The sequence below is a fragment of the Corvus cornix genome, chromosome 3, assembly GCF_000738735.6.
Source record: "Corvus cornix cornix isolate S_Up_H32 chromosome 3, ASM73873v5, whole genome shotgun sequence".
In the NCBI taxonomy this organism is placed as follows: domain Eukaryota; kingdom Metazoa; phylum Chordata; class Aves; order Passeriformes; family Corvidae; genus Corvus; species Corvus cornix.
The window spans coordinates 60,440,708-60,459,800 of NC_047056.1; the positions used below are offsets into that span (position 1 = coordinate 60,440,708).

At 38.1% G+C, this 19,093-nt stretch overlaps 1 protein-coding gene across 2 annotated transcripts in view; it reads right to left on the reverse strand.

The window, feature by feature from the left end:
* LAMA2 (laminin subunit alpha 2) overlaps positions 1–19,093 on the reverse strand; it is a 345,535-nt gene that overhangs the window by 150,618 nt on the left and 175,824 nt on the right. For both annotated transcript variants that reach the window (XM_039568097.1, XM_039568096.1), the window contains exons 13-16: positions 12,841–12,948; positions 12,058–12,269; positions 5,516–5,627; positions 1,948–2,061 (exon numbers count right to left, since the gene is read on the reverse strand). In XM_039568097.1, the coding sequence (XP_039424031.1) occupies positions 1,948–2,061; positions 5,516–5,627; positions 12,058–12,269; positions 12,841–12,948 (546 nt within the window). The remainder of the gene's footprint in view (positions 1–1,947; positions 2,062–5,515; positions 5,628–12,057; positions 12,270–12,840; positions 12,949–19,093) is intronic.

Below are 19,093 nucleotides of genomic sequence, written 5' to 3' on the forward strand. Positions count from 1 at the left end.
AAACACCATGAATAATAATAAGGAGGCCAAAAGGCTGTGTAAACCTCAATAGAAAGAATGCCTTTGATGTGAAACATTTCTCTTTTTCAGCATTCAGACTTTTCTCTCTTTCACTTCAAAAGGCTTATGATCCAAATTGAATAGCAGCATTTAATAGCCTGCATGGATACTAACCGATCTGACTTACAGTGCTTTCAAAGTTGTAAGAAAATCCAGAACTGATTTTAAGCTCCCTGTGCGCCTCTTCTCTATAGCCTGATCTAGTATAAACTACAGAACACATAAAATAGAGACTGCTTGATAACATGTATAGATGAAAGTGCATCTTCAGCTGGTTATTTTCCACTTCCTTGTCAGTGCTGCATTATCTTACACCAGCACCCTTGAAACATCAGAAGGGGGAGCTCCACTGTCTGAGTCAACAGTTCACATCAGCCAAACAGCACAAAAAGCAATATGCAGCTACATGGCCTTCCTTCTCTTTCATCCAGGCTGGTGCCACAGACAAAAATAAAGAGGGAAGCTGTGCAGGGGCTAAAACTTGAAGACACAGAAGCCAACAACATTAGAACTTATATCTGGCTATGTACCCCTAAGCAAAACAGTCAACAGTTATGGCATACCTTAAACAAGATTCTTCCTTCCCTTTCTCTCCTGTTAATTGATTTTATCCCACATTGATATTATAAACATTGTAGCTGGAGAATATGGTTATTAATGCAAAAAATTTTTGTCAGGAAACACAAATCCATATTACCCTAGTGATAAACATTTTTCCTGAGTATTAAGTGAAGGATTCAAAACATGACTGTCATGTCAAACATGTTTTTCATTCTAGGTACTTCTTTGAGGCTTAGAGTATAATTAAATTGAGAATAATTTTAAGCTCCTATTCATGAAAAAGCAATTTGAAAAATTCACTGATCCACACATTAAGGACATCTTGTTTTGCACTGCAATGCAATTAAACATCTTCTATGAGCAAAACAGGAAGAACAGTAATAATTCTAAGTGCCAAATTATATTGGAAAAAGCATGAATTTTCATTTTGGCATTTTCCCAGCAGGTTTTTCTTAAGGAAATAAAAGGGAACACTTAGAAACATGCACATTACAGAGTCTGCTTGAAATTCTGCAGGGAAATGAGAGCATATCCCACTAAACTGGGACTGGCTTAAATTGTGTTTCTGCAAGACTAATGAAATTAGACATGTTGTTTCAAGCTTCATGCCATGTCAGACAATATAAACTAAAAATGCCCTTGAGTCAATCAGAACAGTACATTCAGCAAAATTCACCCATTCCAAAAGGCTACTGAACAGGCTGGAAACAGTGGTGTGCTGGTAGGCTTACTATGGATAATATCACAGATTTAATTGCTGAATTAGTAGGTAACTACATAAAATCTCCATAGTCTACAAGGAAAAAAAAATCTGATTTATCTGAGATCATATGCTTTTATTACTTTTCTGAAGTACAGTTCATTAAGTGTTCCTTCAAGGTTTACTATGAATTTAGTAGAATTTAGAATTTAGAAGAAGGAAGACATTAACAATATCTTCCCATCAAACTAGTACAGAATTTATGAAGTTACCTGCTACATACTATAAATTGAATGTATTGCAGGAGACAAATAGGAGAAGAAGATAAATCTAGCAAGAAAAAGCATTCATACATCTGCTGCTTTCTGCATGCCATACCTTAATACTATTGATTCTATTCTAAAACATAGATCCTATGTGATAAATAAAATCTTTTTTTTTTTTAATTGTTAAAGATACCAGATCTTGGTATAAGAGGATCCTTAACCACAACATAAAGATCTCTTCTGTTACTCTCCGGCTTTTTTCTTCTTGATTATTTCAGGTCTCAGAGGTCACTAATCCAATTGCACAGGTTTATTGAAGTGATATTGGCCATGTCCATTGTTTCCCGTAGTGACACTTACCAGGCACGCTCCCGTGATGTCATCACACATGTCTGCATGACCAAAACACGTACATGGTGCACAGACTCCACCAAAAACTGTGCCATTTACACGCCTGTGTCGAGGCCAGCATGACTGCAAGATAAGTTAGATAAAAACTTAGATAAACTCTTGCTTGAACAGATGAAGCAATGGGATTTTAAAAATTTTGTTGGATTCGATGCTTGCAAACACAAAAAACATACTTGCCAAATGAATAAAAATACCAACATTTCTCTAGAAAATTCTTCTTTCTGGTGCTGTGGCTTTGCACTGACCTTAGCCTTAGTGGCAGGTGTGAGATTAGAGGAAGCCTTAACTTGATCGTTCTTCTGAAATGGTAAAATAAAGCAGAGAAATGAAGAACTGAAATATGACAGCATCAAAGCAAGAGGTACAGACTGAAAAACAGCCAGAAGGTGAAATACTGAAGGAGAGAGAAGGGGGAAAAATCCTCAAAACACCAAAAATGTTTTCCAAGAAGTTCAGGTGCAAAGAGCAATTAAAATACCATTTTGTCTTGTTAGGACTCCAGCAAAAGGCTACACTGAAATGAAGCACAGGCTGAAACCAAGGCCATCCTTTTATTTACAAACTGTGCTCCTTAAAGGATAGTAATTTCCCTCTAAGAAACTGCTCTGATTTTTTAAATTTCTTTTTTAAATCTAAAATTCAAATCAATATTAAATGCATGGCCAGTAGTTTTGTAGGAAGGGTGACACCATACAACTGTGATTCATCAGCAAAAATTCAGCTACTCCATTTGCTCATAATAAGATGTCAAGCAGCAGTCTTCCCTACTATATATCTCACAAATGGCTTTATAGTTTTTGCAAACTATCCTTCTACAGTAAGACTGCTCATGTGATCCAATAATTTTGCATTAGATAAAAAAGCACATGACAGAGTTATGACCTTCAAAAGCATCTGGATAATGCAAAGAGAAAATTTTTCACTGACAGAATACCAGAAGTATCATTTAATAAAAGCAATCTTTTCCACTTCATATACACGCTTCAAAAACGTAACAAACAGGCTCTTCTTTATACAAATAAACATGTCCCTTTTTGTCTTACTCTTGAAAAATGTGAAAGTAATCTAAAGATTAATTGGAATTATTCTTTAAAAAACATTCCAAAAGCTGAGACATTATCCTTGTTTTTCCTTCTTTACATTCTTGGTTACACGATCCTAAAAAATCCCCTCCAGAGTTACAAAATCCAAAACCTAAAACCAGGTTAAAAGATATTGTATTTTTCTTTCTGCGGCATGAGATGCAAGTGGTTTCTGCATAAATCCATAAATCTTCTTCCTCTGTTGGTGACTGAAAATAATGTTCTCGTGCACAGATACACATGATATTGCTCAAGACAAGGCTCTAGAAGTCACTAATTTTAAGAACTTAGACATGAAATATCAATATCAGGGCTTAGAACAGAACTAAAAGATTACAGATTGAGATCTTAAGAAAAGAAATTACGTAACATTCAAAAGTCAGGAAAGTTCTTGCTCATCATTGTGATGCACGTTAAACACAACTTCTTCTGAAGCAGAAGTAAAAGAGTACAGAGAATGGGAAAAAAACTGAGGGAGAAGAGCAATTAGATATGAAGATGTTGACAAAGGCAAGAAAATTCATGAGAGGAGCACAGTAGCTATCACAAAGGAAACCAACTGGTATTAGAAATCTAAAATTTTATCTGCTTTACCTGTGCCTATGCAATTCTGTGTTCATACACATGCAAAAATGTAAGAATTTTATTTGGCCAGAATCTTGTAAAAAATAAACTCCAAATTTATATAATGGAACAATCTTAAAAGAGACAGCATGATTTAAATGGGATTTATTGTCTTTGGAAGACTGATCATGCCAAAACATTCATAGCACAAAAATAAGTAAAAAATAGTTGTTTTTAGTGCTGCAGCATCTGTGCCAGGTACTGTAACATCATTATGCAGGAGAAAAATACATACATTAAATTAAATAATGAAGAGAAAATGGAACTGAAAAACTGCACAAAATCAATAAAAATGAAACTCTGCTAGGTTGAAACTGGCAGAAGTAAAATGCTGGACAAGGCTGAAAGTATTCAGAAGAAGGAACAAAAATGGTAACTGAAAAAAAAAAGGAAAAGACACTTTCAACTTCTCTTTCCATACTTTGCTAGCTACTGTCTGGAAATCTAAAAGTTCTCCTTTTTTTTTTTACCTATGCCCACTAGCATACATAGAAACTTTAAATTGGCAGCTATATATATGTGCTTTCTCTTGTGGAGTATGATCTTAAGTATGTATCAAATTTCAGGGACTGTTTATGATTGAAGAGAAGGTTTAGCACTGAAGGACACAATGCGGGACAGATAGTTTCAGCAACACCAAGACAGGAATTCTACCCAAGTCCTTCAGCTTCTGCAACAAAAGTAGATATTAAAATATCTGCAACTAGGGCTTTTCCAATTGCTCTTTTGGACATCACACCTAAATCTGCACTGGGAGAATAAATGGACAAGTGAAAAAAAAGTGTGAAGCACAATGATACTGCATCCAGCACTTCTCTTAAAATAACTGAACAGACAGACAGTGGCCAGGCTTTAAAATTATTTCTCAGCCGAGGTAAAAACTATTCTTCTCCAGTTATTTTTCCATCTGTACCATTTTGGAAGTGATAGGAATATCCAATAATTCCTTCAGGCCTTCTTTCTACATTAGTTCATCTAGCCCCAGCAACAAGCAACCACATTTGGCATGAGACTAGACCCTAAGCCCTAAATATCACATATAAGCGTGAAAATTTTTAAAGAAAAAAAGAGTTGACAAGCAAATGCCTAGAGTGCCTGTGTAAATGGCATACTGTTTGTAGTTTTGTGAAGCAGAGCATCTCGGTGTTTGAAACTATTTCCTTAAAGGCAAAGCTTTTGAAGAATTTTTCTTGGCTCCTATTTACCCCAAGCTATGCCCACGTGAGGTAGTTAATCATACGTATACTTGTACAAACACATTCTGTGTGAACTAATGGATTTGTTAGGGAAGTGGGTATTTTTCTGAGCACGTGTCTACGTTATTATCTGTAACAGGAGCAAAATAAAGGGACACAATCCTTAGAAGAACACACATGCAATTCTCAACAACTCCAAGGCAAATGGCAAAGCCCTGGGAAAACAAAAGAGGAAACTCAACCCCATTAACTCAAATAATTTGATCTGGCTTTGTTGTGCACAGGTCAGATAACTGCCATTTTCCTTCTACAGATGACAGGTTCATCCATTAACAATTGGCTGAAGAATACAAATATTGCTTTCACTTCCTTTTTATCAACCAAAATGTCTTTTCATAAGTTAGAAATCACCACAGAGGCGTAGAACTTCAGATTTTAAATATTATCAAATATAATGAACCGTCACCTGGAAATAAAGGCAACTAGTCAAGCCATGGCAAATTCCTAACAGGAATGGACAGCTCTCTTACTATTTTCTACCAACACAGGTCCACTGTCTGCTTTCAGCTATCATGGTGTTAACAACATCAAACTAGACTGCATCATGATACTCACCTCACAGGAGGTACCATCATAGCCTGGAGGACACTCACACAACTCCACTGCAGATGCTGTCCTTCTCCCCCTCAAAGTGTGGTCAGCAGCTTCCATAATAACACTTCTTATTCTGGATGCAACAGAAGTTAAACAGGCAAAATAGCAAATTAGATGGATATGTGCAGCTGAATGCAACAAACACTTTATAGTGGCATGCAGTGCCCTGTTTCTGTCTTCCTGCTTAAAAATAAGGAGGTTTTCATATTCCTGTATTTCTTCCTAAACTATATGTCTGTTACTATTTTTGTTCATCATGTGAGGGAGACTATGGTCAGATACCCACTGATAAAAATAGATTTCAAAAGTCTCACAGCACTGCACCAGGAGATGGAAGGCTATTCCTGGCCTGCAAGCCACATGTGCCAACTTGCATTGCAGCTGCATATAGAGCAAATCTGACACTAAGCACGGTCTTCAAAATTTATGAACCTCTAGTCCAGCTTTCTAAAATATTACATTACTAAGTTTTGGATTTTTTTACCCTTGAGATTTGACCTCTGAAAAGATGTGAGCCCTGTCCAGAAGGATTGAGAGTCTAAGTATTATGCATATGAAAGAAAAATGAATGTGCATGAAAGAAAAAGGAAATCTTCTGCCATATACCCTGGTCTCCCCAGTGACAGAGAAAAAAGTGCCAAACAGCCATTGTTTAGGTGAACACTGACCATGATTTTATTTCAAAAGCATGGAAGTATGATGAGAGAAACAACAGAAGTCTTTTGATAATCTTACAGCTATTATCAGAAACAGATGTAGTTTACCTCAAGAGCCTCCTTCTGGGGAAAGAAACTGGGATTTGAGAGTTTAATACTTATGAAAATTCAAAGGAATATTAAGGTATTACAGAGGCTAAATTACTTCTATTTTCACCCAGTAATCTTAACAGAGTGTTTGATAACTAGAGCTACTTGAAGAGCTTGTTTTGAAGTCGTCTTCAGCAGAAAACACCTTTCTATCATGACATACATTTTGTTAAAAAGTAATTAATTTTCTTTGGAAAACTTGAACTGGTTTTTTTCCTCTTCATAATAGGGCATTTATCTTTTGGCTGCAAAAAAATCCTGAAAATTATTTGGATGACCTTGGACAAGAAAACATCCAAGAAAAATATTTTGTCGTTACTGCAGTGGTTGAAGGAAAGCTTAAGACAGAATATTTTCCCACTAGATTTCATGACTACTCCAAAAAAGACAGACATGAAAGGTAATGGGAAAAATGGGGAAGATTTCTGAAATTAAGATAGACACTTCAGAAAAACAGAAATTTTACCACCACTAGGAATATGACTGGACTTTGGAGGAACTACCATTGTCTGTAATGCAGCTAGAAACATCAATCCAATTTGGTGATACAAGAACCTCTGTAAAAGGTTCTTGATACTGTTTTAAGAGAAGGATGCTTATTCCTACCCAGATCTTCAGTAAATTCTCTCTCACTTTTCAGTATACCCCCTTCACTCCATTGTACATTTATTTTGCAATCATTCATTTGAATTTTCCTTACAATAAGATAACCAATTTCTAGTATATTAGATATCAAACAGTGATTACCAGTAAAAAAATCTAAAATTTTAAGGAAAAAAAAAATCTTTATATGAAGAAACAATTTTTTTAATAAAAGCTCAAATTTTATTTCTCCTTTGAACTACAGTTAGTTCCCTCTCAGCATTGATCTTGGAACAAAGAGAAGCACTAACACACAGAAACAATCCTCCCAGTATTATCCCACATTTGTATTCACTGAATTGTTCCAATTTTCATTACGTTCTGCTATTTGCTAAATGGGATTTTAATGTGTTTAACAGTTTTTAGCATTAACAGTTAGTCAGTGAAGAAAGCTGCAGTGATTTTCTTTTCTCCCATTTTGATGTTGCAATTTTGATTCCTCAATGCTATTCTGCATTCATTAAAATACATAATGCTGGCAGTAATGGGGCACTGGATCCTGGAGATGCATGAACAATTTGAGATTTGACATCAAGACCAAATATTTAAGCTGACTGTTACTGTCAGCAGGCAACTGTTGACTTCTAAAAACAAACAAGATTAAAAGGGAAGGGGACGTTTCAGGCAGTATCAGCACAGTTTACTGTCTGCTGTGCCAGGCATCTGAATCACATCAGCTACATAAGGCACATGAAGTAGTGACCCAATCATTGCTCATTTGTCTTGAAGCCAGTTCTGCATATGGAAAAAAACCCTTGGCCTGTTCTTCCCTCTTTCTCCTTGTGTCTAGCACTGACTCTTCTATATGTGCTTGCAAGCAATCTATTCTCTTCACTACCACAATTTCCAATGCCTATCTGCATGTTTGCAACACTTACCATCAATGACCACTCTCAATATTGAAACTGAATAAACAGTGCTACTAAACTTCCTTTGAAGCACAAGCTAGCAGTATTAGATCAAACGAAACAGTAAGACAGAGTTATCTTTTCTTGGCCTGTTGCTTCTACCACAGATGGACTTAACTGCAACAGTTTGGCAGATCTGCCGAGTTAGAGGAGGACCAGGATTTAAACCCAGAAGCTGGGTTCACCTTCAGATTGATTGCTGCATTTCTGTATTCTCATTTTTAATGCTACTTGATCATCTAACTGCCCACTCATACAAGAAAGCTTCCTAATTACACCACAGAGCAATAACAACACTGAAAGCTTAAAATGACCAAAAAAAATGTACACAAAACCATGCTTGAGTCAAACCCAGCACTACTGCATTAATATTGTTTAGTGGCTACTTGAAAGCATTACAGATTAAGTAATGTTTCTAGTAGGTTCAGCTAAACAAGGGTTAAAAATAGAATCTTTAAATTAAAGCTCTTGCCAGCTGGAGACAACTCCATTGAATTTTTAAGTCTCTTTCTACATGACTGCTATAAAGTTACTTTATGCCTCTATTCTGGTCTCTTTTTAAGCACAGATTATAACAGCACCCTTGGAAATCTTACACATGTGGTGACATTATCCATTTTGAAAACTTTCAGTATTTAAATGAACAGGTTGCTTAATATAGCAATCTCTAATTAGTATGTTGCATAATTCTGCTGGTGCTTTGAGGCAGAAGTTGTCATTCATGAAGGATCTAATAACCCTGTAATATTTTTGTCTCTCTGCCAAACCCTCTTAACCCTCTCAGAGGAATATCCATCTGTCCACTGCACATACCTGTTTAAAGACAATGAAAACCTTTTAATTCATATCTACTTATCTATTAAGGCTTAGCTCTACACTGTTTCTTTTCAAAAATTTCTTCCTTTGGAGACCATCAACAGTAGTCCTTAATCAGCCCTAGGTATCACAAACAGTATCTTCTTCATTGGGTCTCCATTTTCCCTGAAAAACTAAATGGGAAGAATATGGAGAAAAGGGTTATTTTGCATGATCTTAGGAGTTATGAGCGCAGCTTTGCACCTAGTGTGTTTTAGCATGAGTGAAAGTCAAAGAGAATATAAAACAGTCAGTAATGAGGCACATCCTGAAAATTAGCAATATGCCTACACAACAGAATATAAGGTGGGCTGGATGACAGTAGATTCTGTTGCTGCTACAACAGGTGACTGGGACCATGAACTGTTCTGAGGAGACTTAACTCCACTCAGAAAATCACATCCTAACGGATGAAACTATGATTGCTACAGTTAAATCAAAGAAGAAAAACTGAATTTGTTTAATTGTGGTTGGAATTTCACATCCGCTCTTCTGTCATGCTAAACTGCAATGAGCACCCTGACAGCACTCAATAAAATTGTTTAGTTTAGATTTGTGGACGTGCTGACAATAATCACAGTAATACAGCAACCACTACATTTTTCTCTGGTAAGAGACTTCAGAGGGACAGATAGAAATGTACCAGCAATATAAGACCATTTCTAGAAAAAAAGGATACTCTTCAAAATCATTTCAGTTCCTTCCCCTAACCGCCTTTTAACTCACTGTCTTTAAGGGACCAATCTTCCCAACTGTAATGTCACTACATCTAGGAGCTGGTGGCTACCAACAGGCAAAGCATAAATTGTATGTGTGTTGCAGAGCTCTTCTTAAAGAGTATTTCAAAAAAATGCTTTCAGAAAATTATCTTTAACACACCACAAAACTGTTGCCAAAAGCTGAATATGAACAAGACTATGAAACAGTGGTGCACCACACATGACCAAATGGCTAAAGCAGTAATCTGGGATGCAGGCAATGACGTATAGTCTTCCAAATTTGCCACTGACAGCTCTGCCATTTCTTACTTACAAGGCACATTCTACAGATTGTGTCAGTTCTACATGTCGGTGCTTACCTGAGCTCTACACTGTTGCCCAGAGGGGATCTCACCCATCCCTTCCCCCCTGTTCCACAGTATAGGCAGGATGGAGCCATTACACTTCTAGCACTGCACTTTTTTTTACTTTAACTGCCCAGCCAAGGTGCTTTTTGTAGGAAAAAAGCACCTTCTCCTACTAGTACAAATGTCAGTACACAGATATATGTAAACCTCTGATTAATGTGATGCCTTGAAGTAGCTACCTGAAAACAGAGTCTAGACAAAGTAAGACAAAGTAGGTATTTATTTTAAGGGCCTTCAAAGGTACACCTTGGGAGTGTAGAGCCTCTGAGGGGCTCCACCCAAGATGGATGCTGGGTCATGGGCTCTTCACACTTTTGTAAGTTTGGTCCATTTGCATATCAGGGTTAATTCTCCAATTATAACTTCAGTTAATGATGTAAATACCCCAAGTCCTCCTCTCAAAGGCTTTTAGCTTATTTTGGGGCCTGGTGTCCTTGAAGAGCAAACCTAGAGAGGGTTTGTTATGTCTAACCAGCATGAGAGAACAGCAGCTAACAGGCCACAAGAAACTTCAGAGTTACACACTAGGCAGTCCAGGATTTGAAAAATATAAAAGTTAAAACCTAAGGCATCAAATGAAGTTTGTGCTTCCCATAATACCTAGTAACACCTTTGCCCCATAGAAAGTCAATCATACATATCTCCTTTAAAAGTTTGCATTTCCCATACCACTCAGTATGCTCCCGCACTCCTTTAGTTTGGAAAATCCTGGCTAATGGTTTGGGGCTTCTTTTATTTGAATGAGAAGAGAGCAGAGGATCATCACTCATTGAGCTCCCACTAGTCTCAGCTGTAAGCTGTGAATTAACACCTTCTCATGGTCTGCTCATAGTGCATAAGAGGTGAGCTCTGGTCTGGTCTTTTGGCTCTCCTCAAACAAGAAGCTGATGGCCATGAAAGGCTTTCAAACTGGATCCAAGGAGATGCAAAGGAATACAAGGCTGATGACTGAATGAGCAAATTAGGAAGCAGTTTGGCCCAAACTGAAGCTAGTTATGATTCACAAACTTACTTACAGAGATGTAATACATACTAACTAACCACAGGAAAATAGAGAGACAGAAGAATTCTTTTTAGCAGGGAAAAATTTACACTGCCACAGCTCAAATCAGAAAACTGCACTCTGTTGACACAACCTGCCTTTCAATTTAGGATATATTTTAATTACCTAAGTATTCAAATGATGGTTAGATTGCTTAAGAAATTTCACAGCAGCAAAAACTGTGTCTGTGCTCTCAGCAAATGATCACTAAATGTGCTATCAGCTCCCTCCATTCCAAATTGGTTTATGCCACTGAATCAACTGATGTGTAGATTAGAGAGCATTTCAGGTTTCATGCCTTGTGAGTAAAAAACTACTATGCAATCAATTCCATTACACATTTAAAAAATATTACTTATGCCACCTAACTATTAATGTTAATCACACAGTATCAGGAGAGAGGTTTTCTGCTAGCCAATCTAGAGTATTTGTTCACACACTTAGGAAAATCTGAAATGCAAAATGAGCTTTACAGTTTCAAACACACTGCAGCAACTGAAATAGAACAACTGAATCATTTCACATGTCTTTAATTTTATCAGAGGACTCAGAAGAGTTCACATCAAATCAGTGGATTTGAGCAGTCCATGCAGCATCCTGACATAAATCAAGGGAAAGGCTTTGGGATTAGCCAGTTCTGTGTGTGGTACTGATTAAAAACACAGAGAATTCCCCTTGAGGCACTTTTCCAGCTTGGAGACTCAGGATATTATTCTCTGGTCCACTGTTAATGTGGCCCTGTATGGTCATTAAATGGGAAAAACAATATATAAGCAATATATCTTTTCCTACTTCAACATGTTATTACCGCACTCCATGATTCACCATATACATGGGAATTACCGTGTTCACAAAATAAATATATTTATAGAACTGTCATTCATGCCTTAATAGTCCATGTAATTTCATTTTCTTAAAAGGCTGCTTCTTTCTGTTGCCTTCCTCCTCCTGCCTACCCAAAATGAAAAACATATTAACAAGAGTTTGAAAGTGTAAATGAATGCTGTGGATTTCATGATAATAAATTAGAGTGTTTTAAATTACATCAGCCTCGTTCTCTGAAGAGAGAAAACAACTCTTCCGAGAAGCTGCCTCTAGCAAGGAGACCCGTTCCTCACATTCACCTGTAGATGGCATTCATCCCATTGCTGTATGTGGCTCTTATGAGGATCCTCTTTACGTTTGCAAGGACAGTCATGAACTCCCTCCTGCTGACTGGAACATCGGTGCCATGCATGGAGAAAGATTCTGGTTTCAGCACAATTTCTTCAGTGTGCTCTTCAGAAGGCTGCAGGTGAATTATCCCTTTTGGAGTGCTGATTTTCAAGTCACCTCCCTAGAGAGAGGCATGAAAGAGAGAGATCTAAATATGAAAAAAGTCATAAAAAAAAAGCCAATTGGGCTACATGATTTATTGAATAATATATTTTAGAAGAATAATAAATATCAGGAATAATATTCACTTTTCATAAACTTGAAATGGGCTTGCCTGATAGAATTGAAAAGCAGCAGAAAAGAAAGTTTGGGTTATTCAGATAAAACCTAGTGTCATGGTGCATGGCTCTGTGGAGACAAAAGCAAATTCATTCAATGCTGAGGTGCAAAAGAATGGATCTGCTGAAAGAATGTGAAAGTGTTACCTCAAATGACCAATTATTTTGTTTCTTCATTCCTCCTGATGAACAAGAAGCATTACAGTTTTCTAAGCAATTGCAATAATACCAGAGACTCCTCGAGATATTGAAGCTTTTAGTTCTCTGAAGTGTTTCCATTTTCTGACACTAGAAATTAGCTGAAAGTATGTGCACCCTTCTGTTCTGTGTCCTCAACCACCAGACTTCACACCGAACACCTGAAGAAGCAGGCTACTTTATTTCTTTCTTTGGCTGAAAATACAATCACTTTACCTCTATGATGACATCAGATTGAACCATCAATTTAGCTGTTTCTTCCTCTTCTTCTTCTGTGACATCATAGGAGACTGTAAATTTCAGATGTCCTCCAGCAGCTGCTACCTGAGGAGTAGAAAGACAGAAAAAAAAAAAAAATTAAATAAAAGAAAATGGGCCTTAACCACTTGGGGGCAGTTTTATTGAGCATCAGTAGATTTCTAGTGTTGCAAAGCCACATGCAGATCCCTGAGGATTACAGATGTACAGACCCTTCCTTTCTTGCTCAACCATCTAGAAATCACACCTAGTCATCTTTCTTCTACGCCTGTCGAAGCCTGAAAATTCCTTAAACCCACAGACTAACAGAGAAATCAGAAACAGATATGAAATCTGTGCAAATTTCCATTAGATACTTGCATTAGACTTTCAATGTACTTGTTCAGTTATATGGTCCTCATTTAGGCTGGCCTCTGTATCAGCAGCCTTAGCAACCTATAGAAAATTCAATAACTTCAGTTTCATTGATGGAGCCAACTACCAAAATAGGAAAAAAAAAAAGGGCTGTGATGTTCTTCTTAGAATGAACTGTAACCTAAAATAAAGTAAGAATTTTCCCTGATGGAGTCAAATAAATTTACTTTAAAAGAATGCTTCAGCCCTTTTGCTCAGTTTGACCCAGCCTACAATGTGAGAAGTCAATGACCAGGCTCTTGTGTCATGACAGTATATTTCTTCCACGCTCTTTTAGCCCCCAGAATCATGGCATTGACACAAGCTATTCCATTAAAAATAGAATGTAGTACGATGCAAATCAAAAGCTGCAGACTTGAATGACAGAGTTCAGCACAGAAATAGAGCTTTCTGTTAATTGATTGGAAGCAGCATAAGTAAATCAAATGCTGCAAGAACTATATTTTGCGTTTTAAACGTGTCTGCCTCATACTTCATTGCAATGTGAGCCTCCTCTCCCAGAACATTAAAATCACAGGGATTCTTCTGCCCTTCCAGTGCATACTGCTGAGCACAAAGCACATTTGTGAGTCTTTTATGAAGAGTATAATCTGGTTATTCTCAAGGATGTAATTGTTCACCATACTGGATCCTTTTGCATACCGTAACAGAAAGCAGTGAAAGTCAAAATCTTCATAATTTTATGATGAATCTAATTTAAGTGGTGAAAAAAACTTCCAGCATTTAAGGTCTGGAAATCAACTGATTTTGAATTAGCCATAAAGGCATATAAAAGCCCTGCATCTGAGGCAGGACAGGTAATTGTTTGGTTAAAGCCAGAAAATTCTCTCCAATTCATAACCTGAATCTTGGATCATATTGTAGGATCATAGTATTATAGAATATCTTAAGTTGGAAGGAACTTGTAATAACTTGGTCACCCTCCTCTTGACTTACTTTAATAGTCTGACGTCCTTGAGGTGCCCAAAAGTACACACACTGCTTGAGGTGAGGCCACCTCAGTGCAGAGCAGAGTGGGATAATCCCCTCCCTTGCCTGGCTGGCAATGCTGTGCCTGATGCACCCCAGGACATGCATGTCCCTTTTGGCTGCCAGGGCACTGCTGACTCATGTTCAACTTGCCATCAACTCAAACCCCCTGATCTCTTTCCACGTCGCTGTTCTCCACCCTCTTACCTCACAAATTGTGTGTGTAAGTAGGATGACCCAATCCCAGGGACAGAATCCAACACTTGCTTTTGTTAGATTTTGCTGGTGATGGCGCAGCTCTCTGGCCTGTCCAGGTTTCTCTGTAAGGCCTCTCTACCCTTGATGGAGTCTGCAGCTCCTCCTAGTTTAGTGTCACTGGCAAACAGTAGCACCACATACTTATCTACATAGTGTCCAAACCTGCTGGTACCAATGCAACTACTTAAAGCCTTGACCGTAACAACATAAAAAGACTTCTTCCCTTAGATACAGCTGTTACAGCCTGTGGTCACGTCTAAGCACTGGTTTGTAACTGCAAGAGGAATGTAGAAAATTTAAATATCTGAAATGCTGCAAGAAGTATCCAGAATTGCTTTCAGCTGTAGACAAGCATTTTAGAAGAGTAACTTTTGCAGAATTTTATCATTTCTATTTCAAGTTCAGACTAATGCCAAAGATGCAAGAAAGTTAAAATAAGGGGAAAACAAAGATTAGGCAGTTTCAGGCAATCCATAAAAATTATGAACCAAGACAGGTTTTACTTTTTCCCAGCTACATAAGCTTTACCTTAGTATATAAAAATCCAACAGAGGAACTGATAGGTCACAAAGCAGGGAAAAAAAAAAAAAAAAAGGAAAATAAAAAGAAAAAGCCCTAAAGGAAAGGCAGCTAGAATGGATTAGGAACTCCTAAAATACAACCAACAGGAAACACAAGAGGAAAGGGGTGGACTGACTAGTCCAAAAAAGAGAACGCTCAGAAGGAACAGGAAAATAATTTACCAAAACGTAGAAGTCTGGAAAAATGAAATGGCCATTTTTATTTCCTTCTGGCAACTGCAGGGAAGGCATGAAGAAGATTCAGCCTGACTATAAAGAAAGCTGATTGTAAGGATGGTCAAAACAGTATCAAATTACTTGAAAATGCTATTGAAGTAGTTCATTAATTAGCAGCAGTTCAACATGCCAGAGATACTCTGGATATAATGCCTAAGAGCTGGAATATGACTAAGAAGTCTCTTGAGGTCTCTGCTAGCCACAGCAGTCTGAGTTTCACTGCTGCAACTGGCAATATTTGCATATCATGAACAGCATCACACACTGAAGACAAGGTCCCCAAATGACACTTATCATAGAGAATACCTCACAGTTCAGATTGTGTATTTGCCTTGTATGCTGTGTAATACCAATATAGATAAGAAAAAACCTCAAACTTATATAAACCAAAAAGTACTACTTCCTTCTGCCATTGTTCGCAATGGTAATTTCCTTCCTCTGCATATTAAAGAACAAGTTCACTCACAGGCAAAGGAATTCAGAGATCAATCCATGCACTGCATGTTACCTCATGCAAAAGGTACTTTTCACTGAATTTTAAGTGCAAGGGCAATACAGAAACTGGGCACCTGTGAGATCCCTCTATTTGCACGTTTTTCTCTGTATCACCCAAAGATTCAGAGTTCTGCTTCAAGGATTGTCATCTGAAGCCATCAACACCAAAGAGAACAGGGCATAAAAGTTTGCCTTGCTGGTGACAGAGGCATGTATTGTTGAGACAAGAATAGCTGTCTAAAAATGTCAAGGAAGTTCCACAGAATTCCCATTGTCTCTCCCACCTGTTTTTAGATTAATATATCAAATACGTCTTTCCAGCTTCGGAGGCAGAATCTACGTGTTCAAAAAAAGTCACAGAATCCCCAAGAAATAACAAGCACAGGAGAGGGAAATCACAGCTATCTTAGTTCAAAGAAGTTTCTGGCATAGTTTTTGGGGCTTTTTTCAATTGTTCACAGTTAACTGTACTATTATGTTACGTGCTCTTAAGGATAAAACCAGAGAGCAGACAAGACTATTTTATGACACCCTGACAGAGGGTCAACCAAACTGATGCAGAAAAGATGGTTCCTTTCCTGTGAACAAATGCCCCTGCTCAACAGCAAGAGAGCTCAAGGGTAGTAGGAAGCACCCAGTATTACACTGTGTAAAGCATGCTTTGATGTTATATGCTTGTCCCACTAAAATTACTTTTAAGCCAAGACAAGTGATAGCAAACCACAAATACAGCACTGAAAAGAAAAAGCATTTCTACAAACATTAGCAAGGCTAGAGATGAGGAAAGCTTGCATCTTTTCATATGGAAATCAAATTCTACAAGTCTTTATCTTCCTGAACTTAGTGAATCTGCTGCCAATGCTTTGCCAAGGCAAGCTGTCAGGATCCCTCCTGCTAATGTCCTTGGAGAATACCTCCTTCTTGTACAGGTTTATATTCCACCATATTATTGAATTACTGCATGAAGATTCGCATTCTCCCTCTCCAATGCCTCTTGTTACTCTGCCTGTAAAGGTTTAGCACTTAGTCCACTGCACTGGGGGCTGCCTCATTTCTTCTGAACATCTGCCAAATGTAACTTCAGAAGATTAGGAGCTATCTCCATTAAACAGGGTGTTGATTATAATACTTTATCTCATTAAGCAGTAAAATGCTCTTCTGTCAGTTAAGAAGAGACTCAGTTTGTGATTAAAGCACCTAAATATGAACCGGGGTATCTGATACGGCACTATGTGGTTACACGTAGGCAACAGAAAGAAGTCCTCCACAAAGTCAAAGGAAAGTGGCTGGCCACCAAAGGATGACCTTCAAATCATTCCACTTTGTATTTATATTTAAAAAGTAATTTGAAGACAGAAAATTTCACGTATGAATAAATAATTGTGCACTAGGTGTATTATTGAAATAAAACAAGTACACTTTGCTCAGATGTTTGGTAGTAAAATCTATACAACAATGGATTTAACTCAGAAGGGCTTGGATGTCAGGCCTAATCCAAGAGAACATAACACCTTCAAAACCAAAATTACTGCATTATATTACATTATATTACTGCATTAAACTAGATTTAGACTAATAATCATACACCACCAGACTTTCAAAATAAGTGAAATAAAAGGCATAATAGAATCATAAGACTCATTTGTGTTGGAAAAGAACTGTAAGATCCTCAAGTCCAACCGTTAATCCAACACTGCCAAGCCCACCAGTAAACCCCACCCTTAAGCATCAACAAATATCAACAATTTGAACTATCTTTTCCCTCTTCACACTTAGTGGTTGCAGCAGAAATACAGTCACAGAAATATTGTATTAGAGAAACAAGCATTATAAAGTGTTAATATTTTTATTAGACCAATATAGCTACAATACATCTATAGAAAGGTAAAGGATTTGGAAAAACATGAATCCTGCATGCTATTGTATAATTATATAAATAGTCATACAATAAGAACTATATTAAATGAAAAAATGCTACCAGAAAAATTTTTAAAAAGAGGGAAAAAAGCACAGAGGCTACAAATACGAATGGGCAGAACATTTCTGTGAAGAATGTTAACACTCATACTTCTGAATATAAAACCACAGCAAGTTGCTGATAGTAACTTAAGGTTCTAAGAGATAATAATGTTTTCTTATTCTGGAAGGCATCAACAAAACAAACCTCCCATTTGTTTCCTGATACACCTATGAATTTTTTTTGCTTGCTGCCATGATTATGAGAAAGTACACAGATATTCACTCAGTCTTCCAGTGGCTCTGTACTATTCACAGAATCACCAGCCTGGAAGAGGCCTTCAAGATCACCGAGTCCAACAAATGCCCTAACACCACCTCAGCTAAACCATGGCCCTGAGTGCCATAACCAATCTTTTTTTAAACACATCCAGGGATGGTGACTCCACCACCTCCCCGGGCAGACAATTCTAGTACTTTATCGCTCCTTCAGTAAAAAACTTTTTCCTAACATCCAACTTAAATTCCCCTTGGCGCAGCTTGAGACAGTGTCCTCTTGTTCTGTCAGTTGTTGCCTGGAAAAAGAGACCAACCACCACCCCTTTCAGGAAGTTGTAGAGAGTGATAATGTCACCTTTGAGTCTTCTTTTCTCCCAGCTCCCTCAGTTGTTCCTCATAGGGCTTGTGTTCCAAGCCCCTCACCAGCCTTGTTGCCCTCCTCTGGATGCCCTCAAGCGTCTCAACATCCTTCCTGAACTGAGGGGCCCAGAAGTGGACACAGCACTCGAGGAGTGGCCTCACCAGTGCCAAGTACAGGGGTAGAATGACTCCCCTGGTCCTGCTGGCCTCACTACTCCTCCTACAGGCTAGGATGCCATTGGCCTTCTTGGCCACCAGGGCACACTGCTGGCTCACGTTCAGTCAGATGTTGACCAGTACCCCCAGGTCACTTTCTGCCTGGACGCTGTCCAGCCACACTGTCCCCAGCCTATAGTGTTGCAGGGTGTTATTGTGGCCAAAACACAGGACTTGGACTTGTTAAACTTCATCTTATTGGACTCTGCCCATCTACCCAACCGTTCCAGGTCTCTTTGCAGAGCCCTCCTACCTTCCAACAGATTGACACATGCTCCCATCTTAGTGTCATCCACAAATTTACTAATGGTAGACTCAATACCCTCATCCATGTCATCAATAAAAATATTGAACAGAACTGGCCTCAGCACAGACCCCTGAGGGACACTACTGGTGACTGGCCGCCAACTGGATGCAGCACCGTTCACCAGCACTCTCTGGGCTCGTCCATCCAGCCAGTTCTTAAC